Genomic DNA, 24,831 nt, shown 5'->3' with positions numbered 1-24,831 from the left:
ACAGTCAATGTGAATATGCACTTTAAAGGAGCAGGGCCCTGAATTGGAATGCAGAAATTGTTACTAAGCGACTGAAGTCATGACTTCTTCATCTTGGTGGAGCTGTTCCTCGTGTGAGGCTGCAGGTTCAGAGCCATTATGTCACAGCACACAGCTTTGCGGGGCAGAGTCTGAACCCGCTGGCTGTGGCTCTTTGTGCCTTAGATCCATTCACATCTGGGCCCTAGGTTACATGACACGTGTCATGACGTAACACATGTCGGTATCCTTAATTATCTTATTTTTGGTTTTCTAAATTACAGCTTCATTGGTCTTCCAGTCACAGACAGAAGAGCTACTCAAATCATTTGTTGAAGTACTAACAGCACTAAGAAACAGTGCTGTTAGTACACTATATTACAGCAAAGGGCAATGAGAACCAACAACATACTGCACTCTATACTCACAATGAAATCTCAAAAATTGGAGACCGAGATTTTGACCCAAAAACAGCGCTAAAAGGTTTTTGCCTTGTACCTCCAGCTTTGGGGATTTTCCTACTTTCAGGTCAGTTGAAGGATTACATGCTCCTCTACAACTGAGTAAATTCGCTGACCTCTTTTCATTTCTAAACCCCTGGAGATAATGTCTAAAAGTCACTGTGTCATTGAGCTAAAACAAGGCTGAGCTACAACATTCGTACCCTCAAACATAAACTGGATTTTAACAGTTTATCTCAGTTTGATGTCAAATGCAAAGATGTAACTAACTATCTAACAGTAACTGCAGCTGCAATATAACTGTAGTGGAATAGTGTGAACAAAAATCTGTCTGAAATATAAAATAGAAAGAATGAATGTGTCATGTGTGTGTATATTTGTGTGTGTAAAACTATATAATATTCTGATATTATTACTAATATACATACTACTTGCATTTAGTCCCTCTTCCAGAGAAGCCACTATAGTTCACCCTATTTGCATCTGGAAACCCAAAAAAAGCTGTAATATTCCTCAATGTGTGTGTGTGTGTGTGTGTGTGTGTGTTTATGTGATTATAAAACTTTGAATGTCTAAATATGCTTGAAATATGCTTTTTTTAAAGTATTTGTTTTTATTGAAGCAGCCATTTTACATGACAGTGCACACAGTTATAGGATATTTTGGAGATATTTTTTTATACAGAAAGAGGAGGAAAAGTAGATAGAGAGAACAGATGAAGGTTGTATTATTATAATTGTTGTTGTTAAACTTTTTACATAGACTGAAGTAAAATAGGCTATATGAGGTACTGGTAGATTGAAATAGAAACAGCAGTAAGCCACGGCTGCTGGAGGTTGTGAGAACACGGCACAGTAGTGTGGACGCAGAGTCCAGGATGGCATCAGTGGTGTTGATGCGATGATCTCATCGGGTAAATACAGTTTTTACAGGATGATGTCAAACAGCAATGTAGGCAATTATAGATCAATCATTGGCTGTGGTAAAAGAGAAGGAGAAAAACAAAAAACAAAACAAAAACAAAGAGGGGAAATCCCACCCAAAGACCCGACCCAATGAAAAAATAAAAAGGAACTATTCTGTGTTCAGGTTTTCAGTCACTGGTCTGGCATAGCCTGCAGATCTGTGAAGTAAAAAGAGAAATGGTTGCGATCTCTGATAGAACTTATCAGTGTGGCCCCTCATAGTCTACTTGATTTTCTCCAGTTTAAGAAAATTCTCGACAGAAAGTGTGTAAAATGACTGTGAACCTGTGACTGTGTGTGTGTGCGTTGTGCATGCGAAAGCAAAGACATTCCGTTGCGTGTTCTTTTTCTGTGTGGGTATAAGGTGTTAAGATTTACATTTTCAATGATGATGGGACACAGATGTAGACTTGTCAATGATGACTACATACTCATCCAGAAGTACTTAGTGTGCAAGTGTGTGTTTGTGTCTGGGGGTGTACGTGTGTGTCATTCAGCATTTAGCCTCCAAGGTTTGTATTAGTGGAACAATTACTAAGGAAGCAAAACAGCATATGGAGAGAGAGAATGGCTCCGTCCCTCTGCTGTCCACCGCTCCATTTGGGCACACATCCCTTCTCTCTCTTTGCTTTCTCGTTTCTCCTGTGAGGGTTGTGCAGAATGAATAACAGCAGGGCTGGGAAAAGGAGACGCCATGCTCTTTATTCAAATCAAATACCAACATTGCCATTCATTTCCTTCAGAGCACCCTGAGGACGGAATAGGAGCCGAGCAGCGCCGGGGGGAAAGCAGCAGGGAAAAGTTGAAACGGGGTCAACTTTGAACAAATATTTTTTTTTAAAAAAGCCAGGTTTTGTGAATGCCAATCACTGATCAGTATTTAGCCTGGCTGAGCTGAATGCAGGATTGAGTTACATTTCTCTCCAGGCTTGACCAGCCATGCATCACAGTGCAATTTACATAGTGGTTAACACAAGAGCCAGCAGTGGATGAACGACACAAGCTTTACAGTATGAGGGAAATATCAGTCTGGCTGGAGTTTCAGGGTAGTAGTGTTTGCCACATCAGATAATTTCAGGATTTTAACTGAATTTATTCATCACCACTTTACATTTGCATTTAATCTAATCTAAAGCGCTGACAACTTGGCAGCTATAACAGTTACGTCAGCGGTTCCCAAACTTTTTATACATCAGAATTTGTTCGCCCCCCCCCCTTTTACTAAGATAGAGCTTATGCATTTGCGATGACATTTGAAATCAGGCAGAACTTTGTCATGCATGTAAACACTTTGATTACGATTCAAGCAATAAATTGTTTCTTTTCAAATATCTTGGATAAACCTAAACGCTATTGAAGTTGTCACAAATCTAATGAAACTTAGTCTCAGTAACAGAGTTATTATAATAATGAGATTTATTCAAGCATGTAACACCTGCCACCTTCGAGTGCATACTCATACTGCAATAACGCAACTTTTCCTGTATACTCACTAGAACCCTATGGATTTGGTGCATGTGTGTGTATTACATTATGTTGCTTACATGTTAGAGTATATTGCTAAATTATACATTTCAGGATGATTTTGACTTTATGACATATTAATCCTCTCAGTCGTCTCAGATGACCTGGTTTTACCTGACAGACTTTTTTGGGGTTTTCACAAAGTACACAATGTAACGCTGACTGTTCTTTCTTCTACATTTTATGGTCATGGCCGCATTGTTTTGAATGAAGCTGAATGTAGCTCAGAAAGCTTTATTGGGAAATGAGCTTTAAAACAAAATGACATGGATGTTTAGTGTGTTCTCAGAACAGGTGATTCAAAGGTGCAGTGTGAGTTGATGCACACTTACAAATGTCAATCACACAATACCTGAAGGCCATGAATAAGTATAATGATGTACCTTTAGATCTAAATGTACAGGGATGATTCCTTTTTATTTATGGAACACTTCTGGTTGGCAGAAATCTTCTCCCCGTAATTTTCTTCCATCCAACACTGTTTGTTTTTTATGGTGTGTAATGAGCCTCACAGGGACTTCAGCACAACTATAGATTTTTTTATTGTGTTTAGCTGGAATTGAAATTACTTTGGGAGAAAAACAAGATACATTTTGCATTCTGAGACATTTATTTACACAAACCATTCAAGCATAGCAAAATTACATTTCCACCCTTATAAACACACATACACATACAAACCCTGTCTGACATGCAGGTTTTCTATACAACATATGTAAGTGTCTGGTTTATTGACATTCTACCTCACTGCCCTGCAGTTTTCATGTTTAGTTTGCAGTATCTTCTGGTTTGAGGAGCCATGCTCAGCCATTATTTTCACACTCTCCATCTGTAGCCTGAAGATTCATGCGGTTCTACAGACTGTCTGAGTCACTGGTGTCGTCTCAACAGGTTGAACCGTGACAGACACCAAAGCTAAACAAATAGTGGCATCAAGCCACTGTGCATCTGCTTCTAGTCCTCTCACAGGGGCAGCATTTCATTCATGTCACACTCAAGCAACTCCTGCCAGGAATCCATAATGCTTTAAAACATATCCTTTATAGTCACAGATGTCTGTCTCACTTTCAGATGCCAATTGCTGTGAATGCTGCAGATGAGACATTATTACACAATTACAGAACAATACCAAGTCATTATTTGCAAATGAAATAATTTTTAATTTTCAATCCGAGCGCATTAATTACAATGCAGCTTTAATGAAGCCAAACAACTATTTAACCAGTTGCACTCTTCTTTACAGAGCAACCATCCAATCACCACGGATCCACGCTGCCTCCTGTCCCTCCTCCTCATCGCCAGCAGCCCTTAGTGACGGCTCTCAACCATTCCTTCGGCTCCACACACCACCCTGGCCAATCCCTACATCTGACACGGCAGCTAACCCCTCCTACCGGAATCCCGGCCCCTGTGGCCGGCCAATCACCTGCCGAGCTGCAGACCACACCCCCCGAGAGCGTCCCGCTGCAAGACAGCTGGGTGCTGGGTAGCAATGTGCCTCTGGAAACAAGGTATTTATTATCTCTCAAAGGTATTTCTGTCCGCCTTACTCTGTTTGACGCAAGTCCACCCTGCAACAGGTCTAACTGAATATTTTTAAATCTTCGCTTCCACTGCCAGCATTCCGTGCAGCTGTTAAATCCATAAGAGTGGCAGAAGTGGTTTGTGGGAGATGTTTGTCCGACTGGAGGACCAGAGTGTATGCCTTTGCAACATACATCAATGTTTAGTTTTTTTGATAACATACTACATAGACCTGTAAAATGTCATTTAAAGATGTCCTCTAAGCAAGGGAAAATATTCTCAGGTGCAATTTGGGATCAAACTAGATTTAAAGTGTTTTTTGCTTTAGCGTTTGTTTTGAACAGCAGAATTTCAGTTTTCCAGTGTACTCTATTCTGAGAGGTTGACTGTGTGTGATGTATAATGTACATCATGTGAAGTGACACTTAGAGGGAGATTTACCCCGCCCCCCCCATCTCCTTTCTATAATACACCACTACTACTGCGGCCAGCAGGAGATTGATGAGGTTCAGCTCTAAACAGCGACAGAGGTGTAAAAAGGAATGTGACAACTGAAAAATAAACAAGTTTATGGAATTGTGGAGAAATATGGAGAGCTTTCACACCCATGCTACCCTGACCAATCACTGCAGAATGGGAGAGATTCTCAGTTTATTAGTGTCATAAAGTTATAGGACAAAGCCTCCCATTTAAACACCAGATATATTTCTGAGGTTATGAGAGAAAGTTCAGTGAAGACGACAATAAATGTGATGTTTACTTGCTTAGGCAAATCTGCAATTTTATCTTCTTTCATATAAATATATAAAATATAAATGTTACTGTAACTGTTGGGTAAGACATGTTCATCATGTTCAAAAGCAATGTACACATGTGGTAAAACAATCTGACCCGCATGTATAATAATGTGAAGAAACCCAAACACACACACACACACACACACACAGACAGAGACAGACACACACAGGTGTACCTGCAGAAAAAGAGGCTCAAGCTGAATTTGAACACAGCTCATTTTTACTGCAAGCTGACACTGATTCACTGTGTCAGCTACAGCAGAACTGTTTCAGCAAACCACTTACATTCCCACCATGTCTAGTGGAGCCGTTAGATTTACTTTTTGTGTCACATTTTACATTTTATCTCTGTTTTGCATTCTGAGTTGATGATTCCAATGTTGTGTTTAGTTTTCCATCTTCTCAAAGTTTTAAATTATTTTTTATTTTTTACTGTGTGAAAAAACAAAGTAAACAAAACCTTCAAAATTACATTTATGAAGCTTATCTTTGCTGTTTGGGAGGGTAAGCTTGCATCTGAATAATGATGATGAATGTTATTAGAGTGTCTGTGCTGGAATAGCAGGACATTTCAAGAAGGATGGAAGGGAGAGGTTATTGGTATACAATCATGGAATTGGTATTTGGATAAGACCAGCCAATTTAGTCTGAATACTTTTTGGAAGATTTCACAAATCTTGTTTTCGTATCTCTCATGTTCCCAGCTGTTTAGATCCCACTGCAGATGCAAACATGTATGTGGCTCTGTGAAGGCTTTTCTCATTTCACTTTCCCATACTTACTGTATGAAATTATTACGGCAGTTGTCCTTTCAAAGCACAAGAGAGCATCCAGAGGTCAGTGCCTGTTTCTTTTCAGACATGACCTGGATTTTATTGGAGAATTCGAACCTTGAATCCCTTATTCAGACAGCGATTTGTTGCTCTCCTTCTCTTTGTCTCAGCGGCTTACAAAAACCACCCTGTGAAATCCTCTGATATTTTCCAAATCACCACAATTTGCGGTCCTCTCTGGATTTCATCCTCTCTTCCCCTTTTCTGTCCTTTTTTCCTTTTTTCCTTTTCCCCCCCACAGTCCCCCCCCCCCCTCACGCACAAACATACATACATACATACACAAACACACACACACACACACACACAAACACACACACACACAAACACACAAACACACACAAACACACACATGGACGGAGCAGCACACATCCCAAATACAGAGGTTTGATGGATGCGCACATGGCCTATTAGACCTTCAGCATGCCATTCTGTTGTTTGTTTCATCCACTTGGACAGTTCTGAATAGCGTGCGACAGGTGAGTTTGTCTCTGGCAAATAGTGTCTGACCCTTTATTGAGGTGGTTGGTTCAATGTAGATCTTGCTTGGAGAAGCCAGGGACCTGACTTCAGTTTTTTTTGGTGTTGATTGTGAACCAAAGTTGTCAAAGGCTGGCGAAAAATAGGTCATGCTGAGCTGCAGTTCAGCAACAATTGCGCAGTCATCAACAAACAACAGGTCATCGGCATTGCCCCCTTCAACGTTGGTATTTGTCTGCATCCATCCAAGTGGTACGTAAGCCTGATACCACAAGACGTCCTGAAATGCATCTTGGAGCATTGCAGACAACATCATGCTGAACAGGGTCGGAGCCAAAATACTGCGTTGAATCACTCCATTTATAACCAGTGGCGCCCCCGGAAATTTTTCATAGCGGGGGCCAGATGGGGGCGACTCAAAGTGCTGGGGTGGCCGACCAAAACGTTCCACTGGGGGGGTGTAATTTTCACCGCAAGTGCGCCGGCAAGTGCGCGATAGAAGCACCCCTCCAAACCAGTTGCCGGCAAGTGCGCGATAGAAACGGGTGGGGGCGCTAGGGGGGGGGGAAGTTATCATCCAGGGGGGGCCGCCCGCTGGTGGCGCCACTGTTTATAACTGGAAACTGCTGACCGAATTTTCACTGGTCTTGCACACTGGCCAAGCCGTCATGGAACTGATGTACAATTGACACAAACTTGTCTCAATTTTGCCTCAATTTGATTTTTTTTTAAACTTTCCCTCCACCTACACCTGGGTCATTACAGTAGGCAGCATTGTCCCAGCAGGGGGCGTGATACCTTTTCCCACATAAAGCCTTTTGGATAAACAGCAAAATGTCTCCAGGTTCAATTTCCCAGTCCAGTGATTGCATAGAAACCTCCAAGGCCATTGCAACAACAGGAGCCAGCCAGACTGACCAAACCATGATGGTCTTCACTTTAAACTGATGGGCCCGTATTTGTCCTGCACATGCCTCCATAGAAGGTTCAGGTTTGAAAGGCACCGATTGTGTGCTGTTCCAGTTGCGTAACCACACGTCATGGCTCATGATAATGGTGAACTCTCATTACAGGTCAACGTATTTGTCCTAATCTAAAAAACACTTCATTTTGCAAAACAGTTTGCATTTGTTCTGACAGGATATTATTAATACGAGCTTCCTGATAACTATTTATTTGTGCAAGCATATGTCAATGTCAGTGTTTGAGCTTTTGAAGTAGACAAACCAAGTTCCTGCTTTCTTATCAAAGTCACACACACACTCAGAGAGGCAGAAAGAGGGAGTGAGAGTAGAGCTCTTTCAAACCTGAGGCCACCCCCATTTAGACAGACCCTGTGAGTGTGTTGTAAGACATACACACGCATACACACATTTCGATGGATAACTTGAACCATCTGGGTCATGGGTTGAGAGCTGTGAACCTGTGGGGTGGAGCTGAAAAATAAATGTTGTGTGACCTGGAGGGATTCTCTGCATGACAAGTCAAACACATCCAGCCTCTGCTGGACGCTTCATCACTGTAACACTGTGAGATTGGGTATTTGTTTTTTTGGCAGTTTTTGGAAAATGAGTGAAGAAACCTTTACGCAGCCTGTTCTAATACATATTCAGACTGTATCAGAAAAACAAGAACACTCTGAAAGCAGCAGCAGCGTGTATTCCATCAGCAACTCAAGTTCACTTTTCAAGGAAATGAAGCTTTCCTAGACATTTGTGCCACCATATCCACCTACATTCTGCCACATATGTCAATACCAATCCGTGGAAGCTCAATAACATCAATAATATAAGGATATAAGGATGCATAGTTTGTTCTTAAAACATTTGCCACAGAGAAGCATTCAGGTAAGTAGTGTACAGTTTCAAACACGTGGTATCATTATATGTTAGAGACCAGAATAGATAATCACATCAGTGTGTATCACCTGTGAAATGGAAGAAAGTGGAACCACATCAGTGGGCTGTTTGTTGAACATACCCTTTGGAGTGTGAATCACAAAACATAATCAGGCAGAATGATCGAGTCAGCCTTTAAATGTACACTGGTAAAAACTAATATAAGACCAAGGAGAGTGACAGCATTGTGATTGGAATGCTATTAAAATGACAAAAGAATAAAACAATCCCCACACAAAAAACATTTAAAAATGTATTCCTGAATATAAGAACATTTAGATACATGTTTCATTAGAATCTCTTCAGGTAAAGTGAACTGCTCATGCACAATCATTGTGCTATTGATCAGTTGTACAACAGATGTCTCAGGTCCATCTTTTCAAAGGTGAAACAAAAGAAACTTAATTGTATTTGATTAGGCAGCAGTGTTGTTCTCATAGCATCATTTGTTCTCTTTGTGCTTAGTGGCACATAGAGCCTCCACACAGTTCATCCACTTTCTCCGGTCAGCCGCCTTCACCCTCACCTCTTCCCATGTCCTCCACCCCGCCTGGCCTATCTCTTTCTCCACCGTCCTTCTCCATCTTGTTTTGGGCCTTCCTCGTTTCCTCCCTCCTTCTGGGGCCCAGGTCATCGCTATGTTACAATCACTCTCTCGATCTGTCCTCAACACATGCCCAATCATTTTCCATCTCTGTCTTTTTTATCTCTCTGCTCAATGGCTCCATGCTCCCACGTATCTCCTCGTTGCTGATATTAACTTGCCAACTCATTTTAAGGATCCTTCTCAAACATTAATGCTGGAATACATCAATTGCCCTACCATCTCCTTTATTCATTTTCCAAGTCTCGCATCCATGTAACAAACCCGGTAACACTAGCGTCTTATACTGCCTAATCTTTTTCCTCTTTGAGATGTTCTTTGAGCTCCATATCTTTCTGAGCCTAGTATACGCACCCTTAGCCTGTTTCTTGGGTCTTTCATTCCACCGCCTTCTTTGCAGACCTTCGCTCCTAAGTACGTAAATTCGTCCACATCCTCAATCTCCTGTCCATGGATTATGATCTTCCCTTGCTGTCTTGCATTTATCCTCAATATCTTGGTCTTCTCCCAATTTATCTTGAGCCCTACACACCTGGCCTCGTCATCCAATTTTGCTGTCTTCTCCTGGATATGTTGTTTGGTAGATCTCATAGCATGAACCAGTCAAACACTATTCTGTTCTGTTCAAGAAGAGGCTGTAATTCTGCCCCTAACATTCCTGCAGGCAGACATGGTATCATGTAGACTGTGTGTGTGTGTGTGTGTGTGTGTGTGTGTGTGTGTGTGTGTGTGTGTGTGTGTGTGTGTGTGTGTGTGTGTGTGTGTGTGTGTGTTAGGCAGCCATAGTATCATATAGACTATACATTTAATCTGTGCAGACTAAACACACACCAACTGCCACATACCTAACCCCATACACTCTCTTTGGTCTCGGTATGAATCATACCCATTCACATGCATGCGCACACACCCACACACACATACACAGACACACGCACACATACATACACACACACACACGACATATCAGTGTCTTTCTTTACCCAGGCTCTGTCTCTCTGTTCGTCAGTTGATTCATAGATAATTTATTTGAAGAATATATATAGTAAAGATGATAAATCATTGAGTGCTGCTCATACACACACACACACACACACACACACACACACACACACACACACACACACACACACACACAAAGCTTCCCGAGGTTGAATGCCACATACTGCTATAACCTATATTTACCAATATCTCTTTATATCTTCCCTTTCACCTCCCTACTTTATTTTTTCTTTCTTCCCAATTTCTTCTCTCACTTTCTCTCTCCTCTCTCCATCTCCCCTTTTTGACATTCCCTCATAATCGCCCTTTTGTCTTCTTCACTGTGTCCTCCTATCCCTTAAATGAGTTTCCTCACTGTCTCTTTGTACATTTCCTCTTCTACCCTATACTACCCTCTCCTTTCTTGTCTTTATCTCCTCCACATGTTCTCTATATATTCTCTTTATGAATGATGACTAATGGTGCAAAAAACAAACAAAAGAAGGCACCAAGTAATAAATACATACATTTATATTTGAAGACATACCACCTCATGATAAGAAGATAGTGCCTGTTCCAGTGAGTCCTTTAAGAGCAGCTCAGACACACTCTTTGATGAGATTTTGACAGACAAACAGTAAATCATTTGTGGACCTCCGTATCTCATAATCCACTGTTGTGTTTAAGCATCCACTTTTAAATGGTACATCTTCCATATAAAGCATCATAAGTTGTTACATATGTCAGTAAAATAGTCAAATAACAGAAAAATTAAAGAAAACAACACAATCCATCATCAAGGTTTTCAGATGGTTTTGATAACGGTAGCAAGCATGAACTTTGTTCTTCCTAGAATACTGGAGGTAATTAACAACAGTACTATAAAAGGAAGTTGCATATATGTAAACTTCACAACATAACCTGCCTACTTTTGCCACTGGTATTTAAAAAAACATTTTTGCTATTTGAGAGCGGCTTCCAGGTGATAGTGATAGTAGTTTTGCTCCCAGTGAGTTCAGTTTGTATGACTTGAGGATGAAGTGTGGGTTCAGCTGAGCCTGAATCTTACCTGAAGGGCAGAATGCTGTGTCACATCCTTCAGACCCCACCCATGAATTTTGACGTAGATACATCACCTACAGATGAATCTGCGTTGAGCCGGGTACCTGTGACGTGCCCTGACCAACCGTGATCTGAATCTGGGCTCGCTGCCAGTTATGTTCAAAGAAACAACACAAGCAGGATCATTGCTTATCTTCATCACATGCTGTAGGTTTTCCATTAGATATAGCACATGTTCTAGCACAGATTAGACATGCGATAAAGGTTTACAGTGATTCCAGGCCATTCCCCATGAAGCTTGATCTGTAAATCTGATGGATTTAGTTTAGCTCAGTGGTTCTACCGTAAACATCAAGGAGGAGCCAAGTTTTTGTGAGTTAATGTGACAAAATATGCCATCTTATGCTACTCACCTGATTTTGCTCACCTGATCTCAAGTAGTTTGATCTCATGACTTGATATTTTGACATCTCAGCTCAGAGGTCTTAAAAATAAAATCCCATAACTCTAAAATAGTTTCAGCACCCGTGTTCACGTTGAGTGAAATAAAAAAAACCCACAACATGTCCATTATGATGTTTGCCATGTCTGTGGATTGAAACAGATAGTTTCTTCTGAGAGTGATTGAAGACAACACCAGCACCATTACCTGAATGTGGCCACAGCTGTGAGTTTCCATAGTGTCAATGTGATAATGCCACCTTGTTTCTCAAAGACGAGGCCTCATTGAGCTCACATATTTACAGCACACTAGCTACCAGTTCACCTCCAGTAACCCTCTCCAGTCTTGGCACAACGTCTTAGTTATCAGTGCAGTCATTTTTTCTACCACTTCTTTGCTTTCATTCTAATGTTTGCTTTTCTGGAGAGGACCCAGGTGTTTGTAACGCCTCTATTCCCCCCATTACACATTAAACTGTTGTTCAAATTGAAGGCGGCATGGCTCAGTTTCATTGCTTTGTTGTCTATTATATTCTTGTATTTTATAGTTTATTTTTTTTGTAAATGATCTTTACTTTTTCTCCATGAAATTCATTTGCTGTACTTTGCTGCTGCAAACAGTTAATTTCCACAAAGCCACCGGTAGCTTCTGTTTTTCCCAAAAGCTTAGTTGGCATATAATTTCTTCAAGTATTATACAAGCCATGCCGCAGCAAACAGGCAATGAATGAAAAGACCACAGGGATGCAGTGATGTAACTGTGCTGCTGCAAATATCACTGGTTAGAAGAAGAAATTGTGTGAGATAAAGCTGAAACCTGGTGACCTCATTTGACCTCAGATAACTCCAGTAAGGCTGGCTGTTGTGACAAAGGAAAGCGGATCTGTTGACCCCTGCACTGGCACACTCTGTGAGGCGTCTATATGTTCCTCATATGTTCACATCATACATACAGCAACACAAGTACTCGGTGTGATTGTGCACATATCCATCACCACAGCAGACCCAAGTCACAATGAGTAAACTTCTATAAACGTACTGTTGACCTCCAGATAAACATCATTCTGTTCATTCATTCCCACTTAACCCACTCAGGTTCACGCCACATCATAGGTTAAGGGTCCGGTGCTTTTTGTTGATGCTTTCATAGAAGCAGACATGTGAACGTGTACACATTGATCTTCCCATGTATCCCTCCTGTGTGACTCCTCTGGGATTTGAGCTCATCAGATTCAGGCAGGAATCTACAGAAAGATAACCTTAATCATTCTGTTCTCTACTTTCCCATCATTATTTCTATTATTTGACTAATCTGAATGAAAAACATTTTCCTGTTTGCTGTGGTAATTAAAAACATGTTACTGTGTCACTTTTTAAATAAAGCAGAACAAAAAAACATAGCTAATCACTTCAAGCTGCTTAGCTTGATCCTCCCAAGCCAGAATGATAATTTAATAGTTATAAGGAACATACTTTTACTTGAGTAAACATGTGAATGCAGGACCTTTGCCAGCAGTGGAGTGTCTATGTGCTGTGGTATTTTTTTCTGCTAAGATGTTTGAGGACTTCTTCCTCCAGCAGACATGTGTGTCTGACATTTTGGGGGTCTTAGGAGATGAAAAGGAAAAGGCAAGAGGCGGTACATGACAGGAGAGTGTGAATGTCCTCATTTAGAGGTGGCAATCCTTCATTTGATGTTCACACACACACACACACACACACACACACACACACACACACACACACACACACACAATACAATCACACGTACTTGCACAGGCACACACACACCTGCTGTGTCAACGGACACCCAACACAACTGCTCATGAGTGCAAGTGCTGCTGTCAATCACACACCCAGACGCACACCTACGCACACCCACAAGCACACAAACACACACGCGCGCACACGCACACGCACACACACACACACACACACACACACACACACACACACACACACACACACACACACACACACACAGTGACTATTGTATGTTTTAACATTCATTGAAAAGATTGAAAGATACTTTTAAAGAGCATGATTTCCTGGAAATAAATAGGCTATACTGATTCAATTACAGGTCATTCCCCAATGTACAAATGACCAGGAAATACTCAAAGCAAAGGGAAGAACAGTATGCTTTGCATTGCATTTGTGCTCTTTGGCTACAGTTTCTGTTTAAGCTTGTAATCAGATTGTGAGTGGTGACTGAGTATCTTTGCTGTTGTGATGTTGCTTTATACTGAATACTTGTTCCACACTGGTAAACATTACATTACTGTGTAAACTGGCTGTTCTCTTCACGCAACATTATTTACAGCACCTATTTTTCAGCCATTTAATGGACAGATATCAGATACATTGATTGTGTGTGCGTGTGTGCGTGTGTCTTTGCACACAATGGAGAGAGGTAATCTAAAGGAATTAAATGGTGAAATGTAGACTGCAATTATCCTTTTTTTCCACACAAATGCACCGAGCACACACACACACATGTCAAATGAATTTACGCCGAGACCTGTTACTCTTTTGTCACTGCTTTAGTCACAGCAGCTTGAGTATATACAGCATCCACTATTCACACTTTAGTTACAGTCATTTTACACTTCATTGTGCATGACACACACACACACACACACTGGAGAGCTGCACAGCATTAGATATCCACGGGTATAGGGACAACATATAAAAGGTTCCCTAGGGGACAGTGGGGATGGGGAGACCCCCTCTGATTGATGCCTCTCTGTATGACTTAAGATCATAAATTAACTCTAAACTTGTAGAGGATAAACTGTAACATTAACTTTCCTCTGTGTGTTTCCCCTCTTCCAATTTTGTTCCCATCCTTGGTGTGTGTGCTCCCTGCCAGAGTTCATTTCCAAGCATGACAAAACGTAGCCGATCAGATGTCCAGTTACCCAGAAAGCCCTTGTGTTTGATGCTCCTTTTCTGGGTTGGTTTGAATTACTCTGTCATTTGTGATTAAGTGCAAAGATTTTTTGTGGTAAAAGGATACAAGGTTCCCTCAAGAGCAGGGATATTCAACCGGGGTTCTGCGGATGTACTGCAGGAGCTCTGCCACTTCTTTTTGGATGTCTAATAAAATTTGAGTTTAGTTAAACAAACAATAGATAATAACGTGCTAATTAGCACGGTGCGGTCCTTTTCTGTGTGAAGGAAACTGCTCCGTGTTTCCTTTATTGGAGGAGTTGGGTGATTCTCCCGTGCTCTCACCTGACGTGTTGGCAATTGTTGGCCGATTGGAGGTACGCGGCTGTCAATGTGGAATTGATCCCCTTATTTTAGTCCTGGCAAAGGGACAAGGGGTGAATACAATTTCCATTCAATGACATAGCCTAAACTTGACAGCGTCAGAGGAGGATCAGCTGATGGACCGATCCACAGCCAGTACAGTACGCACAAAAGCATTTATGAGTCATGCTGCTCATGGATATCTTGCCAGAAAGACTTCCCCAAGCTAACTGCAAAGGCAATGGTGAGCCTTTTACCTTTTACAGCCACTTATCTTTGTGAAAGTGGACTTTCCTCCTTAACCTAGCTAAAAAATAAATTCCATTCTACACTGCAGCCTGAGACTGATTTTATGCTCTGTCTCACCACCTCGCCCAGAATAGTCAAGCTGTGTGCCACTCACCAGGGTCAGTCATCTCACTGAGGGTCACACTGAAGCTAAGGTTGAGCTTGGTACAAAGAAATGGGCATGGCATGCACGCATTCATCTTGTACCAAGAAATCCGAAGGACCCTCTCTTGAATCCTGGAGGTGGGTTAGGAACTCTTGAACACTCTTCACTGATTGTGCATCTGAAACGTGAAGAGGAATACATGTTGGAGAATGTGTTTATTTCACTTTTTACGGTGCTATGGTTACCAGTCCCTCCAGCTTTATGCGATTCCACAGTAACGGAATTCATCACAAATTTAACAATTTTTTTAGTAATACTACATGATTTTCCATTCTAAGGCATAATTACTGCCTCATTTTCCATTTTACTTAATTAGAAAATGCTAAGCTGATCAAAATGGTGTGTGAGGAAGCAGGGAAAAGCATTCATAACAGACGTCCTTGGCTGTTTCTTACCAGGTCAGCCACGGCACCCACAGTAACTGTCTAAATAATAATCTAAATAACATGGACATGGTTTTTATCAATGTTTAATCGCAACAAAAAATAGAGGTTTAGTTCCATCTCACATCAATATTTGTACAAATAATGAATATGAAACATGTTAAAGTATGAAATAACAGAAATTACCGTTTGGTTTCTCATGTTGCTATATTTTCCTATGACTTACTGGGAGAGTAAAGCGGAGAGCAGCTGGGTGTAGAGGGTGCACACTCGTCTCTGGGGGGCTCTTACATCAACAGGGGCGCACACGGAAGTGGGGCTCCAGGGTCTACCTCCCCGTTGTAGTAGCTGATTATCATGCTGTACAGCAGTGGTTCCCAAACTTTTTCTTTCGCGCCCCCTTAAATAGATCAGAAGTTTTTCGCGCCATACCATGCATGCGAAGAAGTATCGCCTCGTTCATTTGCCTGAAGCGGTACTTACTCATATCGCTCCTCTTCCGATCCCGCGCAAATACTGTTATCAAATAAAACAAAACAAGAACAATAACTTGAGAAAAATGAAAGTCCTCGGGGAACCACCTCTTGTTACAAGGGGAAAAGATAGCAGATAATTGACCTAAGCCTCAGCAATTCACCATACATTTCAACTTTCTTAAGTATCAATTCAAATGATCAAATTAAAGGGGAACAAATTCAGGATTAGTTTATGCAATCAATATCAGTCTGGAAGAAGTGAGGTCTTGTGTGCTCTGCTCCGAGTCTTCGGTCCTGGCCCTGAAGGATTTGGAGAGTTGTCTTCATGATGTGGAGGAAAGAGGAGAACCAGTCTCTTCTTGATCCACAATTTGAGTCACTGTCAGACAGAAAGATGAAAGCAAACGGATGCACAGGTTCTGTGTTCACTGGCAGGAAAGTCCAGGGCAAAGGATCTTGTCTGCTTCGGTTGATCAGCACAGAGAGAAAGCAGTCAAAGTTGCCACGGCTTTTATGACAAGGATGACCTCAGAGGGTGTAGGTCATCATTTCACCAATGCCGCGACAAGGGAGACAGTGACATGGTTACATCAAGGTGTGAAAGGGGGGTGGATCCTAGGAATCCTGGGATCTGTAGTTTTCCTGCCTGTTTGTGAACAAATTGGAGTACATGCATTTTCGATTGGAATTTATATGGCCATTTGGATTGGAATGCCCTTGTAGGCCCAACAGAGTCTAGCATTAATTGTCTCTTTTTAATTAGCTGATCAATATAGGGCTGCTATTGTCTTTCAAATCCGATCTTTTAATGATTAGTAACTTAAATATCCTACCCTTCTAAAAAGAACAACTGGAAATTGGCTCTGCTGCAGTTTCAGTCTTATCTGTTTTTATTTATTTATCTTAATTGGCAAAGGTCAGTGTTTTCTAATGACTTATGTTACCTATTATTAAGTGATCAAAGATCTCTGTATTGTAAGAAAGCTGATTCTGCATCCAGGAGCTATTGGGGGAACGCTGGCACTGTATGTGGAAGCACATGTTCACATCTGGTCTGATCTAGCAGAACAAACTCCCTTTATTCAGTCATAACAAAGGTGCCGGCTGTCACACATACTCCAGGAGAGGCTTGTGGCAGTTTAATATGCTGATTAAATATTAAGTGGCAGGCACAAAAATGTATCTAGCACAAAAAAATACACCTACTCTTCATCACAACAAGTGTTTGTCATTCATCATTTTAATAGACTTTGTGTTTGTGTGTTTAATTGCAAATACATGCATACAACCAGCGAAAGAGGATGGCAGGGGTCTATGTTGCTGTTGAATGAAGTGTACTTAGAAGCTGAGTAAAAGAAAGATTATGAAAAGAAAGGTGGCGCAACAGAGGCAATGTGACACAAACACAAATTGGCCGAATGATATTGGATCTCCACATTTGTTTGTTTGATCAAATAACATCAGAACTTCTAGTTTGAACTAAGCTTGTTTAGTCAAATCAGAGAGGGAGAGAGTTGCATCATGAGAGTGTGAACTGCCTGAAGATACAAGGCTGTGAGTGTGTGTTTGCACGTCGTCTAGCCTTGAGTACACTAAAAGTCATTAAAAAGGGATTTCTCATGGTCAGGTTTCCCATTTGTTTAATGCAGCAGCTTTCAGACAGACGACAGCACTCACAGTTTCACTACGCCTGCTATTGATACAAGTACCAGACTGTATCTCACTATGATTTAACTTGATAACATTTCACCACCTACTCCCCCCATTTTTTTGCCAAGGTGATGCCCACACATCAGCACAAATCCGTCTGGTCTTTGTTTATGCATCTGAGCTTCTCAGCGATGCCATTATGAGGGTTTCAAATAATTGAAAAATGGACTGCACTGGATTTATATAGCGCTCTGACTTAATGCGGTTTACAAAGACCTCACATTCACCCATTCATACACTGATGGCTCAACTGCTTCATACTATGCATGGAGCTTGCTAACCCTGACTGCAATGAAATAAATCAGGAAGATTGAAGTCATTATTTTAAACGGAGAAATAGTGGCTGGTATATTGTGAAAGACTTCAAACAAAAATATGTATTGTAACAACAAACCATGGCAGTAATAACTTGAAGGGTTAAATGAATTATGAAACAAAGGAAAACTGGAAATAAGACTTAAAGACTGGAATGGAATGGAAGTTGGCGATGCTTAAATTGTTTGTCATAATTCTAAGCAGTCCACATGACCACCTCATTTTTTGTATTTCACAAAAAGAGCAAAATTGCCCCATAAAAATAGATTATTTTCTTTGCTGTGACGCACATGTTCATCCTCCCATCTATAAGTACTATTGAGTGTACTTTTCATACTTCTTTTGAACAACATTACTGGATTAACTTCATGAATGTATTGATTTAGCTTTATGAATATATTTAACCATGTCCCTGTGTGCTTTATTACAATTGTTGTGGCTATTGACTTGCTTGTTTGAGTCGTCACCGTGGGAGCATGCCTATGTTCCCTCAGCCCTATGTTCCCTCAGCCCTATGTTCCCTCAGCCCTATGTTCCCACAGCCCTATGTTCCCTCATTTCTAAGATTTTTTTCAAAATCAGGCCCTATGTTCCCTCATTTCTAAGATTTTTTCAAAATTAGGCCTTATGTTCCCTCAGCCCTATGTTCCCTCATAGGGCTGAGGGAACATAGGGCCTATTTTGAAAAAAATCTTGGAAATGAGGGAACATAGGGCTGAGGGAACATAGGGCCTTGTTAGAAATGAGGGAACATAGGGCTGTGGGACCATTGGGCTGAGGGAACATAGGGCTGACCCCGTCACTGTTATGGGCTTTGGGTGACATTTGTAAGCATTTATTGGTAATTGTGTGTGTTGGCTCTTAGCTCTTTGGGCATGTGGTCAGGTAGTTAAAAGACAAACGCAAATCACTTTTTGGACTCTAATTCAAAGAATGCTTAAGTATGTGTTTGTGCTCACATCCAGACTGCAGAATTGCTCTCTCACTCTTTCACACTTTTTTCTGCCTCCCTCTTCGATCTCTCTCTTTCTCTTTCGCCTCAAGGCAGGTATTAATTGAAGGGCCTTATTATAATAGCTTCTAATTGTTAATCACACAGCCTTGTTAGAGAGCAGTCTAATTGTAATTACAGATGCTCGTTAGCCGTCGTTCTGTCATTAATTAGACATTGTGACCTTGGTAATTACTGCAGGCTTACATTGTAGTCGTATTCGTGCCAACACACCCCTAAAGACCATTTTTTTATGAAGAAGGCATTCACACGGACATGCATATATATTCTATGCATTTCTACGTTTATCTATTTATTACAGTCACTTTTTTCCTGATTTCAATTACACCAGAAAGCTTGCTTAGACCTTTCCATGATGATTTGCATGTTTTGTTGGGAGCCTGCTTGGGAGCTTGACCAGATTCTGTGTGAGTTTAGTCACATTTATGCAAAAAATATTACAACAGAGAAATGGAAACTCGTGCTGAAATCCATTGTAAGCAGCATGAAGCCAAGCTGACGTTCCGTAAATGACAACATGAATGTAAGGTCTATAGGATGCCTGACAGTTAAGATGTTTTACTTAGAAGCAGTTGATAGTTCTTATAAGCACGGTCACATTAACCTCATTTATGAGAACCTAACTTGCCTATGATAAGATGTAACATTACAGTATATGGGAATGTATTTACTTGCTTGAACAATCATGGACCAGCCTGTTGTCATGTTTTTGTAGTAGGTACAGACATCACGTACTGAACATCTGGATCACAATATCAGTGCTGTTCAGATTCATTATGCTGCCATTGGGTGTGTGTGTATATCCAAATTGTTCTAATATACTGCACAGCGTGAAGTTATTCTCTCTCTGTCTCTCTCCAGGCACTTCCTCTTCAAAACAGGTACAGGAACCACCCCTCTCTTCTCCACGGCAACCCCTGGCTACACCATGGCTACGGGTTCAGTGTACTCTCCACCCACAAGACCTTTGCCCAGGAACACCCTATCCCGCTCTGCCTTCAAGTTCAAGAAGTCCTCCAAATATTGCTCATGGAGGTATGATAACTTGACAGTCATTCATTCAAATCATTTATGGTCCTTTAAGTAATGGCACATATGGTCTTTCCACTGTTCTAATGACAAATCCTAAAGATGTGTGGTAGAGCCAAACCACTTTGCACAACCTTTCTTTACAAATATCACCCAGCAGTATGCACATTTGTACTCAGTCTACGAAATTTACATCACGCATAACCTTGCGTACCGCTTTGGACTCGCAGAAAATAAAACACTGTCAGAAATTGTTTTGGGGACTACATTAAGTTTCCTGTATTCGACACATACAGTATGTAGTGACCCATCAGGTTGGGTTATAGGGACAATAGGAGAGCATCCGGAGACGACCAGGAGGCATGCAACTCCCAGGGCTTGTGAATCATAGTAATTTTGCAACATGTTTAGGTGGCACACGCTTGAGCTTGTTCTCTGGTCATGCATTTGGATGAAGTAATTGATATAATTTAGGTTTTTTCTCTACTTCATATGAGCCAGAGAATTTAGAATTCTCTTCATAGGAGAAGCAGAGCCAAGACCTTAGTTTGCAGTTGAGCTTTGCGGTAATCTACTTTCAGTTTTTCTCTACTTTCCAGTAAAAGACTTTGGGCTACTTGATGAACTGCACAAAAATGTGTTTTAAAGTCAGAGACATATCGATAAATGTTGGTGGGAGTCTCTGAAGAGATAAACTGATCTTGAAGAAATTTCATACGACTACGCATTTGATGCCATGACAGCCATAAACTAGTTTGAACGGCGTCATGGCAGTTGATTTGTTTACAGAATCTCTAGCCGCAAAAATGAGAAAGGGGATACCTTTATCATGACAGAATACCTTTTAATGATCATGACAGAGTGCCTTCATCATTGTTTTAAGAGTTTGATGAGACTGGTGCAATCATTATATAATATATACATATAGATATATATTATATCCACAAGGGAAAAGCTGTAGGGTATCTGCTCGAAAGATCAATAGTAGACAATTCTTGTCTTGGACAAGAGTCCTAAACAGTCAATGAATATTCATGAAGAGGTTCTTCAAAGACAGAAGCAAAGGTTCACTTCTCTGGGTTTCCCTACTATTTGACATGTGTGACAGGTACAGACATTTTTGCAAATCTTGATGGATTTTAGGCCTGTCCTCAGTTGCAGGACACTTTGGAGGTCTCCATTTTCTGAAGAGATGGTCCTCCTGTTTGTAAAGTCCCTCATGCACATGCCTCATTTCCTCACTTGTTACTGCATCAACTCTAAGCTGTTTGAGCACAGGCTCACAATCCTGCTCTGTAATGAGCTTCGGCTGTCTGTACTCTCCTATATAAGGTTCTTGGTTACCCTCAGAGGTTAAGATGGGGAAGATTGTGTTCGCCAGCCACAACTCAGGGTCTGTTTTCTCAAAATGTTGAGCTTTGGTCTTTACTTGTTCGTTTCGGGGATGAGATCATGTCAAAAAAACATGTGATGGAACACAGCAGGAAGGTCTGTGGTGAGGCTCTCCATGTCTCCCACTACTGCTGGAACTCTAGACACAACAGATAGTGGATATACTCGTTTTTTTTTCCAGAGAATCCCTTTTATGATCCTCCAGGTGAGTTTGTAAATCTACAGAGAGACAATTCTTCCAAAAGCACCATCTCTCTTCACTTCTCAAATGAGTGTGCCATCTGCACTGACCGGCACCACCTGTCAAAAGATATTTCTCTTTGATGAGCAAATTCCACATGAGAAATACCAGCAGCCATCTTTAAATAAGAAAAGCACGAACAATATGCTCTAAAGTCCTGCTCATATATTGATTCCACAGCTGCTTTCCCTCTGTCACTATCTGTGGATGATTCTGCATCCAAAGACATAAAAAGCTCTTAACCCTCTGGGTCATTAGGGCCCAATAAAGGGCAATTAAAGGCCACTTTAATTGCCCTTTTTCAAGGTTCAGGGGTAAAAATACAACCTTTCTTTAATAAAATGTGTGACCTAATCAAATCTGACCACATCTAATCTAAACCTAATCTAACCTGATCTACAGTAATGTTTTATTTTTTCTTCCTCTTTAGCCTTCTCAGAGTCTGTAGCCATATTAAGTTTAAGATGCTCCACTACCCACTAGAAAGAAACTGAGTAGCATTTTGACTTATCCTTCAAATTCATTTTGCCTCTTGTTTTCCACAACAAAAATAATTAAACAAATGAATCCCAAAAGATAGCAAAGCCCTGGCTTGATGGCCGCCAGTCTCTGTCCTAGATCAACCAGTACTTTGTGCCCAGTGTAGTGCTATATACATCTCTACAATGTATCTGCAGGAAAAATTGAGTGAATAATAAAATGTCTCTGTGGCACGCTTATGAGCATCTTTCATTGTCTCCAAAACCACTCCAACAACTAACTAGGTGTTATTCTAGCGTGGCAGCAGCATCCAAAATGAGCAAACACTCAGACATCGGGCTTATAATGTTTCACAACTCACGGTGATAACCACGGTTCAACTCTCCTTTCACTACTGCACCCCCAGGGTGCTTAATCAATCCCAAACCAAGTTCATTGATTATTGTAATGCATTAAACACCAATTTACTGAAATGTATCCTGTCAGTTGCTGCCATGTACTGTATGTTCTAAAAGCCTGACATCCTAACTTGAGCAGGATTGGGAGTCCATTTTAGGTGTCTGCCAATGCATCAGCGTCCATTCTGCTTTTGAAATTCTGGGCCAGTGGTTCCCAAACTTTTTCTGCAGCGGCCCCCTTTAATAGAACAGAATTGTTAGCTCTGTGCCCCCCCTAGGGAGCGCAGAGCTTAAATCTGCTGGGAACCACTGCTCTGGGCCAATGTCATTGCCAACAAATAAAGAGCCGTAATTCTAAAACGGCTATTTTAAACATTCTCAGTGACAGGTCAGATGTTTCATAAATTACACATCCCTTTGAGACAATATACAATATATTCCAGTAACTCAGTCAGATAAATGCAAACAGCACACAAACAGATGCCAATAAAGCACAGTGATATTATATATATATATGTATATGTATTGTGTGTGTGTGTGTGTGTGTGTGTGTGTGTGTGTGTGTATACAATACAGACAGAAAGATTAAATAAGGACAGAACGGTTACATATGAGGGCAGTGTATGTGTCATTCCCTTTATCCCAGTTGAAGATTTCCTTTTTTAACGTTGTCCTTTGTAAGGGAAAAATATTTGTAAATATAATGAAGAAGTTGGGGCTAAACAAAGGTTACATTTTAAATCAGGATACTCGTGGTATTTGTTTAACTGTTAGACTTTAAAATGTTGAAATGTTATATTGAATTGACCAAATAAATTGAATTGATAATTGTTAACGTTGATTTACTTCTGAATATCCTTTGTGCGGTTATTTGAGTAGTTTCTAGAGGACTTATATTTCCACGTTGCTTAGAAGATAGCCTATAAAACATGTAAATAATATCCAATCATGTCATTGAATTAATAGGAATGTTGCCTTAATCAGTTTGCATTAACCAAAGCAGACTTGCTTGTAACCTGGCCAGTGGTATTTCTTAAGCGATGTAAGTGCGCTCTGTCTGAACAAAGAATCTAGCCTTAGTGTAATTAAGAACAAATATTCATGTTGAATTAATCCTGAATTTCCGCACTAAAATAACAATGAGAAAGTTTTAATCTAAATAGGGAATTGGTGATCTTTTTTCAGAATCAACTAATTAGAGATCAAATTATTACAATATGTACTTTTACTGGAGTCAGATATGAGAAAATATATAAAATACGCATATTAATGATTTCAACGAGTGCCGATTGGAAATGTAACCATGCCTTCCTGACATCATCAGTTACCGTTGTTTGGGCTAAGGGCGGGACTTCCGGGTTTTTACGCCTTCTTGCCTTGTGCTCCCCTTCTAAGAATCTTGGAAAACAGAGCAGGCAGTGCAATGAAAGGCCAGCTCTGTTTTTCAGTCTCTCTTATCTGTCTCCCTCCTCCCAGCCCCAACAAACCTCAGGTTGAAGAGAAGCCATGAGCCATTTTTAAGGGTACTGGCTGAGGGGCATTGGCAGAATATTGATTCATGCTGCAATCTAGCCCGTGTCCAGGGCTTTTCTTAGTCCCACACATCATTTTCAGAAAAATGAAAATGATTTGGTTATGGGGAAAAGTGAGTCATATAACATTGAAAAGTGTGGAATCATATCAGGAAAGCAACACTGATGTAGCAGTAAATCAAGGATCCTGGAGAGCGGAGATTTAGTGTGTCTTAAGGGTCTGAATGCTGTTAAGAGACTTGTTCTCGCTGACAAAAATATACTTCTGGGTGATGCATTGAATACATCATACGTTGTTTGACATGGCATGGAAACGGTCAAATTAACCTTGGCAAAATGCATCAGCTGTTCATAGCACTATCCAAACTGGAAAGCACTCACACAACTTGTACCTCTGCCAGGGCCGCACATTTGTTACTTTAATCATAGAAAATGTGAGACAGCAATAAAGCATGCTAACATGACAATCAGATTAAGATTGGCAAAGATCATTGTTGGTGTACTGTGAGTCACAAACCTAGATTTCGTGATTTTTGAGACATCTTACTCAGAATCAGCTGTTCTGA

At 40.8% G+C, this 24,831-nt stretch overlaps 1 protein-coding gene across 1 annotated transcript in view; it reads left to right on the top strand.

Annotated features, from left to right (window-relative positions):
• Nucleotides 1-24,831, top strand: part of LOC142996739 (teneurin-3-like) — a 187,811-nt gene that overhangs the window by 54,791 nt on the left and 108,189 nt on the right. Inside the window, exons 3-4 of the mRNA XM_076147792.1 lie at nucleotides 4,212-4,479; nucleotides 20,055-20,228. Of these exons, the coding sequence (XP_076003907.1) occupies nucleotides 4,212-4,479; nucleotides 20,055-20,228 (442 nt within the window). The remainder of the gene's footprint in view (nucleotides 1-4,211; nucleotides 4,480-20,054; nucleotides 20,229-24,831) is intronic.

This window comes from Genypterus blacodes, unplaced genomic scaffold (genome assembly GCF_046128005.1).
Source record: "Genypterus blacodes isolate CSIRO-AG114 ecotype Tasmania unplaced genomic scaffold, CSIRO-AGI_Gbla_v1 ptg000039l_1, whole genome shotgun sequence".
Lineage (NCBI taxonomy): Eukaryota > Metazoa > Chordata > Actinopteri > Ophidiiformes > Ophidiidae > Genypterus > Genypterus blacodes.
The sequence above is the reverse complement of the archived record's forward strand: the minus strand, read 5'-3'. Positions and strand labels throughout refer to the sequence as shown.